General features: G+C 40.0%; 2 protein-coding genes across 3 annotated transcripts; both read left to right on the top strand.

The window, feature by feature from the left end:
* Positions 1-114: 114 nt before the first annotated feature.
* Positions 115-3366, top strand: uros (uroporphyrinogen III synthase). 2 transcript variants are annotated; one of them, XM_031750747.2, is made up of 10 exons: positions 115-275; positions 730-801; positions 888-971; positions 1060-1156; positions 1292-1366; positions 2231-2305; positions 2412-2495; positions 2626-2711; positions 2790-2888; positions 2987-3366. In XM_031750747.2, the coding sequence occupies exons 2-10, from the start codon at positions 739-741 to the stop codon at positions 3107-3109; spliced, it is 786 nt and encodes a 261-aa protein (XP_031606607.1). In that variant the 5' UTR covers positions 115-275; positions 730-738; the 3' UTR covers positions 3110-3366. The 2 variants fall into 2 exon arrangements, with proteins under 2 accessions (XP_031606607.1, XP_031606608.1); XM_031750748.2 differs by lacking the exon at positions 115-275 and adding an exon at positions 294-435.
* A 380-nt stretch (positions 3367-3746) lies between these two features.
* mmp21 (matrix metallopeptidase 21) lies at positions 3747-7306 on the top strand. The gene is made up of 7 exons (XM_031750669.2): positions 3747-3886; positions 4018-4925; positions 5483-5622; positions 5728-5869; positions 5999-6256; positions 6346-6518; positions 6949-7306. The coding sequence occupies exons 1-7, from the start codon at positions 3747-3749 to the stop codon at positions 7252-7254; spliced, it is 2067 nt and encodes a 688-aa protein (XP_031606529.1). The 3' UTR covers positions 7255-7306.
* Positions 7307-17681: the final 10375 nt, after the last annotated feature.

Consider the following 17681-nt stretch of genomic DNA (forward strand, 5'->3'; position numbering starts at 1 on the left):
CACATTCAGAGCTTCAATGTCGGCTTGTTGCCCGTTGGTGAAATGGAATAAACCATTCTATAAAACGGGGACGAAAATAAATTCACATGCCCCCGAACCCTTTGTCACATGTAGTAGATATTAATTTAAATTATTGAAACTATATTTTTAAATTAAATAAACACATTCTTGTAATACTACTTGTAATACGATTATTTTACAAGGTTAGTCAATTAGACAGTGTTCTGTCTCCCCTCCTCGACCGTGGATGATGAAAGTCTGAATGAACACTCCAGGTACATAAATTTTGCCTAATATTTCGTCTTTTTCACCGTTTGTACTTCGTGTCACTGTAGCTATACGCGGATAAAATATTCGCTTCTATCACACATTATCACAGACAGGTTCTGTTAATGGCTACCGTAGATAGTCTGTCATGCACCGTGTCTTGCTAGGGTAAACAAGAACACTCTTACGGAAGAAGACACTTCACATACACTTTTAACTAAAATGGCCCATTCGCTTAATTTATTCGCTGTTTATGCACAGTCTTATGATCGTGACTCAACAACAGTCTTATCAGCATGTGACCGTTTTAGGGTGTAACGTTGCTTAAAATGCATTCACACCCAATGTCCTCAGTGTTTTTGTAGCTTAAGCCTCTGACTTTGACATTATTGCAGACCTTAGTAAACCTATTTTACCTTGGTTTGTTCGGAATTAACCATCTTTGTTATTTTAATAATCCAGTGTTTCAAGATGCGTGTATTGCTGCTTAAAGAACCAAAAGATGGAGAGTCTGGATCTGATCCCTATATTAAGGTACACGCCCTTTACAGTTAAATCAACTAACTTAAACCAGTTTCTTAAAATTTGTCAGTATAACAGTTATTATTTTCACTTCGAAGGAGCTGGAATCACGCGGACATAAAGGAACCCTACTTCCGGTGCTGTCTTTTAAGTTTGTGTCATTAAACACTTTGTCAGATAAGGTAAATTGTTGTTCCATTGTCCATTCATTAATCCGTTCATTTTAACAGTTTGCATATTCAGTGGATTCATGTATTTTGCTTATTCCAGCTTTTCCAACCAGAGAAATATGGTGGGCTCATATTTACCAGTCCAAGAGCAGTGGAGGCTGTAAGGATGTGTTTGGAAGCGGATGAAAGAAGGGAAGGTGATAAACATTACTTTTCTCGAAGCTGCTGTATGTCATTGATAGAAATGACTTTTTTTGGTAAAAACCTTAAAAAAACAAGTCAAGTTTCTGTAGTACATTTCTGTAATGCCCACTGTATGTTGTGCTATTGAGAATGGGACAAAGCAGCGAAAGACAAGTGGAACACCAAGTCCATCTATGTGGTTGGGAAGGCCACCGCTTCATTAGGTGAGTCACATCTATGGACAAAGGTCATTTCTCCCAAAATCCTCCTTTGTGTCTTGAGCTCCTTGTAAACTCGTGCTAATTGCACCAGAGTGTGTCGGGCACCTGGTGCTCATAGTGATGTGTGAAATGCTTTGTCTACCTTCAGCCATTTGTTATACACAAGAGACAGTTTGCCGTTAGTGATTGTTCAGTGTCTTTACAAAACAAGCAGGTGCAACACTTTCTACATGTGTGCTTTAGCTTCTTCTTTTCAGTAACATTTCACAGTGGGTTTTTATTTTGAGTCTCTCAGTGAGTTTCTAATTTAGTTATTGAATTAGTTGAAGTGAATGAATGCGTTTTCTCTGCCACGCTCTTATGTCAGTATTTAGCAGACTGTGCAAAAGTATTGAGCCACCCTCATTTCTTTGTATTTTACTTCCAAGGACCCAGACGTCCTTGTAATTTTTCAAAGTGCTCTTGAGTTACTCCTCCAGGCTTTCAGAAGGTCTTTCAAATTTGTCTTTTGACATTTGCTGGTTTTTCCACTTATTTTCAATCCAGGCTTTGTACTGTGCCATTTTCAGAGGAATGCGGTTTGGTTGTTAAGCCACTTAACACTGGCCTATGAATGCATCAAGTATAAAAAAAAAAATGCACCCAAGTCAAGGAATGAACAATTGTTGTGTCTACACATAGCAGACAACTTGGAAAAGACTAGAACGTAATGACTTTTGTTTAGTGTTTTCTGCTTTTAAAAACATCGCTGCACCTATTTCCCATTTTCTAGCAAAATATAAAGAAATGTGGGGTGGCTCAAGAATTTACCACATTACTGTATAGCTTATCATTTTTTTTTCTTTTCATGATTTTTATCCCATACAGTACAGAATCTAGGTCTGAACCCTTTGGGAGAGGACACAGGGACAGCGGAGGTCCTATCACGACTTATTATTGAACGTACGGCGTAACTTTGGAGTCTCACATTCCTCACAGTTTAATTTTAATAGTAATTTTATGATTGCTCTTATTACTCATATGATCTCACGTATAATTCCCGTCATAGGAGAGGCCACCAATATCCCACCACTTTTTTTCCCCTGTGGCTCAATCAAAAGGGAAGTCTTGCCCACGGCTTTAAGGGAAAATGGTAAGCATTCCCCCTGTTGTGCCTGACAATTAAAACTCAAGGTGATAAAATTCCCATTGGGATTATTCTAATTATAAAATAATAATTGCACTATCTTTATCACTGTTGGGATCTGTTTCTTTGTTTCCAGGAGTGCCCCTAGAGACACTAACTGTCTATCAAACAGCAGAGCATCCCGATCTGGAGAAAAATCTAAAGAACTATTTCACAGAGCAGGTAAAGTGTCATTCTTATTGCTTTTATTTATTTATTTGTTTCAGTATAGCAGCTGTTCATTTGTTTGTATGCTTATAGGGCATCCCAGCAAGCATAGCTTTCTTCAGTCCATCAGGAGTGAAGTTTTGCCTTGAAGTGGTGCGGAGGCTCTCGGCTGAACAGCTGACTCAAATAAAGGTACATCTTCCTCACAGTCATACACAAATAGATTTAAATAATGCATGAATCTGAAGTGCTTAACAGAGCTTTACTCACGTAAGTGTCTTTGTTTCCAGTTTGCAGCCATAGGGCCTACTACACAACATGCAATAGCAGCAGAAGGCCTTTGTGTCAGCTGCACTGCAGAAAAGCCAACAGCTGAACACCTGGCGATAGCGATAGCTAAAACTCTGCAGTGACCAGCTTTTAAAGTCCACCTGCCTCATCTTTGGTGTTTGTTGTTATTATATATGTAAATACATACTGTTATTTGTGTGTTTTACTGCCCATCTTTATTGTTGTTGGACATATGATTCTGCTATTTTTGCACTGAGAGAAAAAAGTTATTTTTTGCAGCACCAGAGCCAGGAAAGTCTAAGATAAAATTATAATTTGCTTTATATGATGTAAGAAAATGACTGAGAAAATAAAAGCCAATCATTGTGATAATATTGAAGATTTTGTCTGTGGTTATTGCTTGTGTGTGTCTGTGTGTTTATTTCCTGTCCAACACAGTGCTTGCAGGGGTCATCCCTGTCTTTTACTGTCCACATGAATGTGAAGGTTTTAACATCTTTCCACGGATCAGCTGCAGTCCATTTAAAACCACTGAAGCATGTATAACATAACCACAGAGTAAGAGTCAAATTGAGCAGTCGTAGATTGTAAAAGATGAGTTTACTTTTCACGCAGAGGTGAAGAAAGCAGGTTACTGTAGAGTCACACCTCTGGAGGGGTGTGGAGAAGCTAAGGATTTGCTTATAAAGCAGCGTTGCTCATCACTTGTCATCATCTCATCTTGCATATAGACCCAGGAGTAAACCGCTAAAGGCCACGATGCTGAATTTAATCCAGCTGATATTTATGCTCTTTTTGACCAACATTAGCACAACTGATGCAGAGAAACTTTTCCATAATCGGGATCATTCTGATACGCAGACCCTTAATTCTCACCGAGCTCAGGCTATAACAGACAAGTACACAGCTGAGGTATATTGTTTTTTCTTCTTTTTTGACTACCTGTGTTTCTCAAACTTCAGCATCCATTTAACCAGACACGGGATTTGTCTAATGTAACCCGCGTCTTGTTTTAGTTATTTCTCTCTAGATATGGATTCATCAAGCCAGTTAACTGGGAGGAGGTTCAGTTTGAGGAGTCAGATACCTCTTTCAGCGGTGACTTCCTCAACGATCTTCAAGCCACAATCCAAGAGGGAACCTCAGCGTCTTACTCGAGAGCTGCTCATCGAGCTGGTGATCAGCAGGGCTATAACCGTCAAAATGAGAACCAAGCCTTTATTTCAGCACTTAAAGAGTTTCAGAGGGTTTCAGGTCTGCCTGTTACAGGGGTGTTTGATGAGGCCACCAAGTTAGCAATGAACAAACCAAGGTGTGGAGTCCCTGATAAAGAGACTGTTCTGACCAACCCTGTCATCACTACAGAACCTGAGAGCAGTGGTGACTTTGATTTTGAAAACAATACCACTGACAGTTTTACTGAGACCAACAGGAACAACACAGCAAGTGACATAATCAGTGGCACTACTTTAGGTACTGCAAATTTCTCTGAAGACGACATATTAAATTTTAATGATGCAGACGGTGTGCTCACAGCCATTTCCAATGACACCAGCATGAATTATACAACAGAGCTTTTAAAGATCACTTCTCTAAACAGCTCGCACGACAGCAGACTGGGCAGCCAAATGGGGAATTTCAGTGAGAACGCGCATCAGAGTGAAGCAGTGAGACGCAAGAAGGAACATCTCGCAAGTCTCATATCCAAAAGCAGGCGGAAGAGAGATTTGACTCCAACTGGCCACATGGCTTTTTCCAAGAAGGTGTTAAACTGGAGGCTGATAGGAGAAGGCTACAGCAGCCAGCTGACTATTGAAGACCAGAGGTACATCTTCAGACTGGCTTTCAGGATGTGGAGTGAGGTGTCGCCACTGGAATTTGTGGAGGATACACATGCCCCATTAGAGGATGTTGACATCAGGCTGGGATTTGGTACAGGTGGGTTTTAGTCAATATTTATGAGCTTCACTGCAGCATGAAAGCTACTTTTGGCTGCTCCTTTATTCACAGTGGCCACAGCAGGTAGCTCCGCATGTTTGGTTTGGCAGAGCTTTATGCCAGATGCCCTTCCTGACACAGCCCCAAAAGGATTTGTGTCTTCTCCTGAGATCACACTGGGGATCTTTCCCTTGTTAGGTGGATGTGTAAACCACTATTATTATGAATAAAATGTGGAATGGTTAGATTTGACCCTTCACATCACTAGTCTATGAAGGTTAATTTCTCATTTCAGGATAAAAAAGTTAAAGGATGTTATCTCCTTGGCCACATATATGTTTAAGACTAATAAAGCATCTGTTAATGAGGTTCATTAAACACAAAAACTCCCAGCAATGTTAAAGGTAAATGTAAACCACCACCAGTCTTCTTAGATTGGAAATATTTTCCTCGGGAGGGTCATTTATATGTATGTCTGCAGAGGATCATTAATGTTTCCACTGTACCTCCTTTTTGTGCCAAATAACATACTGCATCGTTGTGAAATTCTTTCATAGGAAGGCATCTGGGATGTAATCAGAAGTTCGATGGCACTGGTCAAGAATTTGCCCATGCTTGGTTCCTGGGTGATATACACTTTGATGATGATGAGCACTTCACAACTCCCAATGTTGGCAGTGGAATCAGCCTTCTCAAAGTAATTATATTCCTGCACGATCAAAGGAACTGCCAGGTTTATATAATTCCAGTGATTAACAACGCATTGCTCTAACAACGCCTTAAATATATTAAACCTGTTTAGGTAGCAGTTCATGAGATTGGCCATGTTTTGGGTCTACCCCACATATATAGACCCGGATCCATAATGCAGCCCAGCTATCTACCCCAGGAGTCCACCTTTGAAATGGACTGGATGGACAGAAAAGCTATACAGCAACTCTATGGTACATGGTTACAGCACCATCTAGTGGTTACTTATACACTCTTGGAGAAATGCATTTTGCTGTATTTTTGCCCTAATTGACTAATGCAAACCCATTTTTTTTCCCTGTTGTGCTTGCACTTGACACCAGGAGGCTGTAAAGGCCGGTTCAACACGGTGTTTGATTGGATCAGAAAGGAGAAGACACCCTATGGGGAGGTGGTGATCCGCTTTAACACCTATTTCATGAGAGATGGCTGGTACTGGCTGTATGAGAACAGAAATAATAGAACACGTTATGGTGATCCAGTTCCGCTGCAAACTGGCTGGCATGGGATCCCCATGGATGGAGTGGATGCACATGTCCATGTCTGGTCCAGGAAAAGAGATGCTGTATATTTCTTCAGAGGTACACTAAGTGGAGAGTTATACTGTTTGAAAGGAGTTAGTGAACAAATTGATACTTTGTGAAAATGTAATTAACTTATTTATCTACAGGTACTCAGTTCTGGAGGTATGATAGTGAGAACGACCAGGTGTTTGGACAAGACTCTGAAGGTCACCAGTATCCGAGGTTAATCTCTGAAGGATTCCCAGGGGTGCCAAGTCCTATTGACACAGCCTTTTATGACAGGAGGGACTCCCACATCTACTTCTTTAAAAACAATCTTGTAAGTGCAATATTACCCAGCTGTCAGATATTATTACACTGATATAAGAGCAAAGACATGAGGTTCAGTAAGAAAGTAAATTAGGAAATATTCATGAAGTGCTTAAATGACAAGCTGGAATGATGTGGTTCGATATTAAAACACACCGACCATTATACACATTTAAACTTAAAACGTGGCTTAGACTTAACGGTCATTAATCAAACTGTTTCCATCTGTGATTTGCAATCTAGCAATGCCGATTAGTAGAACATGCAGATATAAAAGCGGAGTCCTGGAGAAAACCCAAGCTAATTAATTGTTTCTTAGGATTATGAGGGAATGTCTTCAAGCAAACAAATGCACTAAAGTTCCTCTGTGAATTGTTTGCATTGTATAATTGAATTGATTTCTGCATAACAAAAAAAAGAGCAATTATCTCTTTGAACAGGTGTATGCATTCAGCGTGGAAGCCAACAACTTGGCAAGAGGGTTCCCAAAAAACATCAGAGATGTTTTCCCTCCTGTGGTGAACACAGACCATCCAGATGGCAACATTGACGCTGCCTACTTCTCCTACACTCACAATGCCATCTTTCTTCTCAAGGGCATACGCTTCTGGCAAGTAGTGGGCAGTCGTGATCGCTGGCGACGGCCCTTTCTGCCACGAAATGGCCTGCTGCCACATAAGGAGGTGGATCAGCATTGGTTTGATATCTGCAATGTTCATCCCACTGCACTCAAACTAACCCGCTGAGAGTGTTGCAGCAGAGATGCGATAGAGCTTGCTAAAGTTTGCATATGTGATCTACTGATTTAATTTTATGTTCACATATTGTCAAGCTGCAATGATGACTGTCTAATTTCTAGAAGACAACAACAATTTTGAATTTTGTTGGCTAATTTTCACCGAGGTGTGTTATTTATACATGTAACAGCTGCTCTTTCATTCCTTTTCTCTTTTTCGGAGCAGTGCTGAATGCATTCTGGCACAAAAACAATCCTAAAGGACTTCCTATTATTAAGATATTCAGAGAATGAGTGATCATTTGTTTATTGGATACTTATTCATTAAACGGACATGTTTCGCTCACAGATACAGTATGTATAATGTAGATGAAGCTAATAAATGTTTTGCTGAGCTGCTCAAAATGATATTTGATGTGCTGAAGTGCACTGTGTAGAAAAATGCTTTCAAATGGCAAATGTGCAAAGAAACATTAAAACAGGCTTGTGCGTACTGTGAAGTGACTTCTTATGTCACATGTAATCTTAAGAAAACCTCTAAAAAGATTTGTGGTATTATGAGTGTATAAAAATAGAATTTTGCTCAAAGTGGAAGAGCTGGTTTCTGGGTAAACTTACAGATTGAAAGCATCTTTCTTTTGATGTAATTGTATTGAAAAAAAAGACATAAATTTTGTATCCTCGGATTGTTTCTTTTTGGTACAGTATGTGCCTGGAAGGGATACAACATTATTCTCTCAACTTAGATTGATGATCGAGGTGTAGATATACAGTACTAGTCCCTATTGGCACGACTGGATGATTTGATAATTCTATATTTGTACGAAACTCTCAATTCCTGTAAATTATACTTGTAGAAATCCACATCTGCCTGTAGGCATGAAAGAAAGAACGAAAGAAGTGACCTGGAAGCCGGGAAACTTTCTCTTTATTAAAAACCCTTAAAAGTTAAGAGCAACTCTTCCACTACAATAGGGTTTTGGGCTGAGGGAATCAGATAACCCCTATCAATAACAAGCTGGAGGTGGTGGAAAACAACTATCGAGACATCATATTTTCGAATGCCCTCTCATTATGAAAGACTTACACACTATCAATCAAAAGAGAGCCTTTTGAAATGCGCGCTGAAGTAAAACGATTGAACGAGGTGCCATAATGCTGTTATATTTTATAATAATGATTTGAGCATGATGCAAAGAAACAGGCATTGATTCTGTAATCAATATGTTACTTGAAGACGCTTATTAATTCAGCTCATCTTAAGAGATTAGGCTCCTGGTGGGCCCCAGATAACTAGCATTGTGCTGCAGGCGCTCTATAGGCTATATTAATAAATTAAAGTAGAAATCAATTACAAGCAAAGGAACAAAATGTCGCGGTAAGTGGAGCTACATAGAGGGTTATCATGGGATGATGAGTCTACTCACACAGCTATAGAAGGAGCTTCTCTGCCTGCTCATACCTCTGCTTGTTTTTTGAGCTAATATTTTGTTTTTTTCTTGTAAGATTAAAGAGATTTCTGTGATTTAACAGGATTAGGCAACATTTTAGTGATTATTATAAACACGAGCTTCATATTAAAAATGCAAACTTAAAGAAAATTAGAAAATATTATTTATTAAAATACTATATTGTAATATTAACAATCAAGAGAAATAACATACATATACCCAAGGTATTGTTGTTTGAATAAAATCAGCTTTTATTCAGCAAATCTTAGCATAAAATATTGACACAGGAATATTGAATTCAGTACATAAGATGATGCAGTGCAGTGCAGCCATTTGATCTGTTTGTTTATCCCATTATGAGGCACCATACACCTCCTCCATCCTGGAATTTCACATGCAGCAAAATCCTAAATACAAACTGTTATTCATGCATTCATATGGTCCCCAGCAGCTCAGTGATCTGTGCTTTTGCACTGATGGTATTGCCGTTGAAACTCCCTTTCCTACACCTCGGGCCTCTTTGAATGCGACTATGATAAATGAGATCAGTCATGCTGATGAAGCTGCAGCAGCCCCAGAGAAATACAAAAACCTGTGTCGTTGCAATTCACATGGGAGGCACTTTAGAAACTGGAGAATGGGATGAAACTCCTGCAGCACATTCATATACCGAAAATCCCCAAACTCTTCCAAGACATGAAAATAACTTTGAATACTGTTGCCTTATTTATATGTCTCCAAGGGATTTTTTTTTTCTTAAAACATGGAAATAAATGATTTCTGGTGTTATTTCAAATGAGGATCATACAATTATGTGTTTTTGCATTTGTCAAGGGATTAGTTCAACAAGCTGCTGCATGTAGGTAGTGTGTTGCATTTAAATGTAGAGATTTTTGTCTGTGAGTGTTATCCTTTTAAAGATATCCTTGCTGTCCCGTGTCTGGGGCTGAATTAATAATGAGTGCAGGAGTTTTATCACTTTTAGTGTGTTCATAGAAAAATAACATATGTCACATCTTGTTGGAGGGAATGATAAATACAGTCTCTTTAAAAATGGGCTTTATATTAATTCACCCAAAAATCTTTCATGTCCAATCCACCATCTTCCCTTGTAGAACAAAAGGCTCACCAAGTGGTAGCCTGACTAGAAAAATGAATGATAAAGTATTGATTGTTGTCATGGACCTTTTGAGCTTTTGTATAGTATTTTGTTATGTTTGCACCCAAGTTACTTCCCATTTTACCTTTTGAGTTTCCTTGTTTTATGTGTCTTACTTTCTGTTTTACATCCCGTATCATTATTTATGGATTTAGTTCACCTGCCTCTTGTTCCCCAGCTGTTTCCATTCTCCCTTATTACCCTTAAGTGTATTCATAGCCCTGCCCTTCCCTTCAATCCTTTGTCAGAGTGCCTGTTTACCTTCTGTTGTGTGTGCGCTTCGTGCCTTCTTTGGAATCTATGAGCTTTAGTCTTATCTGCCTAACCTTACAGTACCTAATACCGTTGGATGATAGCTAAGTACTAACTGAGTATTTTGCTCAAGTACAGGTTTAATCTGCTTAATCTATTTATTCTACTATTATTATTTATTTGAAAACTGGTATTTCTGATTATTTAGCAGATTAATCATATTATTATAAATTAATCTACCAAGCAACATCTCAGGTATTAAAACTGAAAACAGCTGAAATATGAAATAGATAAATGCACATCAATGATTTTTTATTTACCAGTAACTATGATCCATTGATCCAAAATAATGTAGGTTTTATTAATCTGGAAAAAAAAACCTCAATTGTATATTATAAATATAATTTGGGGACTTTTAAGCGGTGCACAACAGTTAAGCTGCTTAAGTATGATAATAATTATTACTTAATTAAAAGGTCTAAACACTGTTTAAACCAATTATCCGACACAAAGGGAGATTTCTGGAGTCACTTTTCACAGAGCAAATCTGTAATAAGACAATCATCAGAAAATCATAGGCAATCATTTCTATCCTAGTTCTCTTCACTGATTTTATTTGTGATCACATCTTCGAATTTCCCGGTGTCTTGACATCAAATAGCTCAAGCATTGTATGACAACAATCGAATCAAAGACAAAGGCAATGCAATGTGCAAAGGCTCCACACCTATTCATTTCCAGGCAGGTTTTCTTTTATTAATCTGTTCTCAAAGTCAAGGCGACACTCCACAAGAAACATACAAAAGCTGAATTGTGCTACTTATGATAAGTACACTGCTATGATTGATTGAGGGCTCTTATGGTAGTTTGAATAGGTTTTTTACAGCTATTAACAAGCAAATATTTAAAAAAAAAAACAACTTTCAGAATAAAATATGAAGCTATTATTTCTTCTTATTCTAAACAGCAAATGCAATAAGAGCAAGAAGTCAATGTCCTGACAATAATTAATTTGCTCTGAGGTATTTACATTCTCATCCTTCCAATTACTTATGCATCTACGCCAGCATTTAATCTTTGTCAAACTGTTCCGCACCTTCGGCAGCCCATAGCTTAGCACCTCCCTCTACGAAGTGAAGTCTGGTGTAAATGCTCTGTTAAAATGTTAATCTAGTAACATTATATTGTGCCTTGAAGCAGTTAAACTTCTCTTCCAAAGTTGCAAAAAAGAGCCCAGTAGAGGGCAACCTCAACACACAGTGCGTGTTTCCTGTGGCTCCACTGTTGTCAGCATCCATATGAAGTTTTTTGAGGCATCTTTGTGGGTTTTACTGGTAGCAGATGCATGTCTCTGTTGCATTTCTTTCACTCCTTGAATATGTCAGGTATATTTTAACAGCAGAAAAAGAAAAGATAGGATTTATTCCACGTACTGTAAATGTCCCCCCCACCCCTTGTCAGCGACCTACTGTGGAAATTTTGACGTGTGTGGGGAGAGAGTGCATCCTGAAATGACAGTTTATGGAAATACAGTTTACCTGGTGTACACACACTCTGTGCTATGTTTAAAAAGGGAATTTGTAGTTTCTGCCAAAGATTTCCGACGCCACGTTGAGGTGGAGTGCGGATCAGCATTTATTCTGCAGTAATAAGCGTGGAATTCAGACTTTCCTGAAAAGCGGATTTTCAGATGAAAGTTGTTTTGAGCATTAACTCTGAGTGGCATCGTTAACAAGGCTCTAGTGTGTTTACAGTGGTTCAAAAAAATCAAGCACTCGGGAAGAGACAAACTACACACAGGAATGCACGGCGATGCTCACAAACACTGAGTTTGCAAATGCATATACATGTACACCCCCATTAAAATTAAACGTACAAACTCATACACACACAGATGTCCTCGTACACGTCTGTCTCCCTCCCGTCCATCCTTTCTGCTTCTCTTCTTGCCCCCAGATGAAGAGGTTCAGCTCAAAAGAGAAAAATACTGACTGAATCCTTTGCGACTGCCTCTCAATTTCAAATTTAAATCATTATTTCAAAGGTTTTATCATCAAATAGTTTGGCGCGAAGTGCTCCTCGCTAAGGATCTTTAATGTAGTAGAAAGGTAAATAGGATTTTGAATTCACAAACCCAAGCCTTCATGCTTTCATTATACTGTGGAGAAGAAGAAACTCCATTTGTGTGATTGAAAACTGTGTAAGTGTGCACTAAAACCATATTTTTAGATGGCAGAACAAGTATCTTTGCCTTCACATTTCTTCTTGTTTATACATGCGAGCAGGAGTTTCTATGCCAAATAGAAATAGTACAGTAATTACATGTCTTCTCTAGAGAATACCCCATGTATCAAACAGCCTAATTTGAATGAGGAATCCAAATCATGCAAGTGTAATTAAGTATTGTGTAGCCTCATGCATAATGCAGAATTTAGGTATTGACTAAATACCTGATAAACAAATAGTGTGAGTGTGGAGGAGGATATGTTTGTCATACCACAAGCAACCTTCCCAATAAATCCAGTCAGTTCACTAATTTGCCTCCATATGTGGCAGGGGAATCTCCCACCCGCTGCAAACTGAACCTTGACCTTTGGCTAAGGAGGAATTTTGGAGACAAAACAAGGCATGTCAGTCTGAGTGGCAACTGCAGGTCAAGGGGGGAGGGAGGAGGTTCTCTTATGCATGGCCACACAGAAGTGACTACCAGGCCACCACTTTCATTTACAAGCCTGGGAAAGTGACAGGAGTTGTGCGTGCCATGGCAGGCTTTGTCAAAGGGAGGAAACAAGAAACGTAAAGCAGTCTGAATAATGGGCTAGAGGCAGATAAGAACACCTAATGCTTGAGCTATCTTTGTGTTTTATTGTATATTCAAGTTGCACTTTAAAGGATGGAAAAAATCTCGCTGTGATGATTTTTTTTGTACTGGAAGTATTTATTCAGCACAAAGTGGTTCCTCTGAAAAGTAACATTTGTAGAATCGCAGTGTGGGTGATCAAATTGTTTCTTGAAATTAAACTAACATTGCTTGGTAGACTTGATAAGTTAAACCTTTGCAGAAACCAGACGTTTAATTAGTCTGAAAGGAGTTATGCACTATTGCTGTTACCAAAAGCCTTTTGATAGCTACATCAGCGGCAGCAGAGGTCTTTTATTCGGTTTCAAATGTCCTCATTTTACAGCAATCACGAGTTCCAGCTTCACACATTCACACAAAATATGGTGTGATGTTGTTACAACCTGTCAACAAAATTGTCTCCAGTCATTTTACAGCCACATCTGCTTATAAGACTACTTGCCATTCAAAAGAACCAAACAAGCAATTTGTCAAGTGGTTGAGAACTGGATTTTGGCTTTCCTCCTCACTCACTCTGTTGCTCCTTTCACACGCAAAACACCCACCACCTTTTAACCATCATCTGTACCTCCTCTATCTGAAGATCGAATCCTGATTTTATCCTCACCTCAGTTCCCCAACCCCTATTTCTCCTCCTTCCCCCTCTCGCCTCACTTTTCTACCAGAGGAACAGATGGGGTGGAACTCAGGGGAGGGGGAATGATGGCTGGGTTTGAATTTAACAGGGGGACAAAGTTGCTACACTTTGTGTTACATGCCAGTCCTGTTTTTGTGTCCAGGTTTCACTTTCAGCTTAAAGTTAGGTTGGAAAACATTAAATGGGGTGACTAAAAAGTCACTCATATCATTGTAGACGTACACAGAAGTTAAGCTGAGCTGCAGTTCCTGCTCCCTGGCCCACCCAGGCTGATGGCTCACTGGATAGATGTTTAGGTGAGCAAAAAATCTTAAGTATGGGGTGAGCGTTTTAAGTTATAGCAGCTCCCTGCAATTGCTATACATCTGCAAACCACTTTGCAACCCAGCCCTACCTCATGATCATCATCAACTAAGAGCTCGCTGGGGCCTTTCTGCATTGACTTGGCATATTCTCCTTGTGTTTGGATAGGTTTTCTCTGGATTCTCTGACTTCCCACAGTCCAAAGATGTGTATGTTAGATTAACTAGTGATTCTAAATTGGCTGTAACTCTGAGCGTGAAAGGTTGTCCCTGTGTCTGTGTTAGCTAACACCCTACTGCGGTACACCCTAACAAGCTGTCCAGGGTGTACCCTGCCTCTTGCCCTATGACATCTGGGATAGGCTCCGGGCCAACCATGACACTAAATTGGTTAGTAGAAGTGAATGGATGGATGCTTCAGTTTTTAGTATCCCAGCACTGAGGATGCTGGTTCACTGTCACTCACCCTTAAGGATACTTGAACAGTTTTTATTAGTAACAGCTAGGCCTATCTTACTCTGATAACTGAAAAATGTCTCTTGTAAAACAGGTATTTTTTCTGATAATCTCACCGGACCGGTTTCTTGTAACTTTCGATCTGCGTTGTTACAGTGTTGCCAAAGGAACACTTTCAGATGTCACAAGTTATCTGCAGAGTCCAGTGTTATCGTAACCTTTAAAGGATTATGGTCAGGAGCTAGAAAATTATCGGCAGCTATGTGAGCAAAAGGCTGGTATGTTCTCACTTAGTCTTGGTAGTGCTTCAGCTCTCTTTCAGCTGCCTCAGGAGCACTCCCTGGGCTTGCCACCCTTAACGAGGCCCCTAGTCCACGCAGAATAGACTGCCCCTTCACACAGATGCTGGAAACAATGAACGACTGCCACTTTAACCCCGAGATTCTATTCTGAGGGAGCTCTGTCATAAAAATAACACAAAGCACCTTGTACATGATGAAATATCTCTGCAATGTGAAGTCTCTAGTTTTTATTTTGTCAGTAAATGTGTAGTCAAGTCATTATCTCAAAATCTTCTCCTTCCATCCTTCCTCCCTTCCTCCTGTTGTTTTTTTTTTAAACACGTTACAATGTCCTGCGCTCATACAATATATGAAAGTTGCATTTCCTAGCACTTCCTCACTAAACCCAAACAGCAGGATAGCTGTTTTGCAGCATTGCAACTGAAACCTACTTGAAAATAAACCTCAGAGTTTTTTCAAACAGCTGCCATTATTCATGAATGTCAGCTAAGGGGTGTATTTCATATGTCACTGTCAAAGAGATTATATTATGTTACAACCTCTGGCTGGTGTCGGTAACGTGTTTTTAATGTACCAAACAGTGCATCAATAAAATAAATACTGCATGCTTTTCGCCTTGAAGGATGCGGTGTATATTCTAACCTATGCTCCAGGAAGTGTTGTGTGTCAACCATGAGAGAATTATGTCTTAGAGGAGAAGCGCTCTCCTCCTTAATGTTCATGCATTACATTTTGGAATACTCAGTAGACGGGAATCTTGCTGGGAGCTGGAGTTTGGGCTTTGGCTCACTCTCATGTAGGTCACACCTTATTATGGCAAATTTAAAAGTTCTTGCCACGACTCTGTTTAGAAAATGAGAAGGAGGTCCCCTGTGTGCATGTGTGTCACGGATTTAAACGGTACCATTTCACCTCCTTTCTGGAGTGTTTTGTTTGATCTAAATGAGAATTCGGAGAAAGTGGAGCAGCTTGTGAAGGAGCAGTGAGAAATCGAGACTGACGTTGCCACCTCATAGCCCTGAAATTGTGTGGAGTAGTTGTGCCAGTGTCTTTGTTTGGAGATTAATGTTGCGTCAGTCACATTCTTTGTATGAGGGACACTAGCCAAACTGCATGGTGAAATCTAGCTACATCAAAAACACCCATTTTGATGCAGAGGAAAATAGGAGAGCAGCATTTGGAGGGGATCATAAATTTATCTGACATGCATGGGCTCCCGCTGTTATGAGGTATTGATATTCTGCCAGTCAAAGCTTGCCATTTGTGGCATCATCAACCTCTGTCTTTTAACTTTGTGTGCATGTGTCTTTGTATGTAGGTGGAACATTGCAGGGTTTTGTTATGCGTAGTTGTACACACAGAGTACTGAATTAGAAGGCCCATCTTTCTCATTTTTTCCTCCCCTTTTCTGCAGGCTTTGCTCAGGGGCATGACACATTTCTGAGGGGCTTTGGATCCACTGGCCTGATAATTCCTTCAATTATTAAATGGTTGGCTGGCAGATGAAGTGAGGCCATGAATAAAGCAAATCTGTGGGCATACAAACTCTGACAATACAAACACGGTACAACAGTCATTTCCTCTGCTCGTCCTTGAAGATACACTACAGTATCCTGAGTCTATGATTATACAGATTTGCCTGGGCATTGCTTTGAGTCTCGCCACCTGTAATGGCAACAAAGTAGGTAGAGAGTCAGAATCGTACACTGAATCCCAGCCAAACTCCTGCAGGAGCGATCTGCTTGTCGGGTCAGCTCTGAGGGCTTTGTCTCTCTCTTTCCGCATGGGTGTTTGTAAAATCAGAAAAGGGTTTTATCAGTGCATGCTCATTGTGAGTCAGAGCATCTAACATGCATCAGATTATAGCTCTTTTCTTGTCAAGAGGTATGATGCCTGTGATAGAGCTGTGGCACATAATAAAAAGCTGATCATCTCCGACACACTATCCTAACTTAGAGCAGTCAAGTGTAGGACAAAAGCAAAAGAAGGGCTGCTGTGCTCCGCCCTAATGAAGTTGTAGGTCTTGTTCCTTGCTGCGCTCTGTTGGAGAAACAAAGCTAATCATAGTGAGAGCAGCCCCAGACTGCTACAACAGAGGGACCAGGTGCTTGTTCTTTTTTCCCCCCCTTCTTCTTGTTTTTCTTTTTTTTTTTCTCAGAGCACCTGCCTTTAACCATCTGCACCTGCTGTCTGTAATAAGACGACGGTGCAGCACTCACAGCACTCCCTGGATGTTCGACAGATACCGCAGTTCACTGCGATGATGCCTCAAAGACATATAGAGCACACGTATCTCTTATCTCCTCCTGGGTCTCCGTAAATAAATAAAAAAGGGGGGGCTGACCTTTTTGGTGCTCCGACAGGAAACTTGTCATAGCAGAAGCAGAGATTTGGCTTTTTACAAGCAAAAAAGGTTAAAACACCACAGCTTCAGATTGGTGCCACATATAGGAAGCGCTGGCCCCTTTTCTTTCTTTTTTTTTGCTCCTGCAGCGTCTCATTGTTGCTTGATTTTAATCTCCTCAGCAACAGACTCCTGGTGGATTTGGTTCACAGGGAGGTCAAGGACAAGCCAAACACTCCACCCTCTTCTTTCAACGAAGCTTGGGAGGAAGAAGATAGACCTCAAAAACTCAGTACTTAACCACACCTTCCCCACAGATGAGAAGGTCAATTCTGCTTTTCTGCAGTGTAGACTTTTACCAGGAGAAAGTTCTCTGCCTTCAATCATTAATGATATAAAAAAATAAAAAAATAAATCTCGCTGCGGATGAAATTTTGGACAAAAACCAATATCTTTAATCTATCAAGAAAAATCCAAATTTAGAAATGAATCACGAAAACGGGATGTAACAGAAGATGAGCTGTGTGCCACGCTGCGCCTTAGCCTTTCACTCTGTAGCCTTCTCTTTGATGTGCGAGGTGGAGAAAGCATTGCACCTGAGGGAAGTGTGAGAGGGCGATATGGTAGAGAGAAGGGGAAGGGGAGGCTGCAGCACTGTGAGCCACTGCCAACTT

Source organism: Oreochromis aureus, linkage group 8 (genome assembly GCF_013358895.1).
Source record: "Oreochromis aureus strain Israel breed Guangdong linkage group 8, ZZ_aureus, whole genome shotgun sequence".
Classification (NCBI taxonomy): domain Eukaryota; kingdom Metazoa; phylum Chordata; class Actinopteri; order Cichliformes; family Cichlidae; genus Oreochromis; species Oreochromis aureus.

Excerpts from the sequence above, each read along its gene's own strand:
- uros (XM_031750747.2), top strand. The coding sequence starts at position 739 with ATGCGTGTATTGCTGCTTAAAGAACCAAAAGATGGAGAGTCTGGATCT. Across the intron at positions 2,306-2,411 it reads ATCACGACTTATTATTGAAC|GAGAGGCCACCAATATCCCA; the intron begins GTACGGCGTAAC and ends TTCCCGTCATAG. Across the intron at positions 2,889-2,986 it reads AACAGCTGACTCAAATAAAG|TTTGCAGCCATAGGGCCTAC; the intron begins GTACATCTTCCT and ends CTTTGTTTCCAG.
- mmp21 (XM_031750669.2), top strand. The coding sequence starts at position 3,747 with ATGCTGAATTTAATCCAGCTGATATTTATGCTCTTTTTGACCAACATT. Across the intron at positions 3,887-4,017 it reads GCTCAGGCTATAACAGACAA|ATATGGATTCATCAAGCCAG; the intron begins GTACACAGCTGA and ends ATTTCTCTCTAG. Across the intron at positions 6,519-6,948 it reads ACTTCTTTAAAAACAATCTT|GTGTATGCATTCAGCGTGGA; the intron begins GTAAGTGCAATA and ends CTCTTTGAACAG.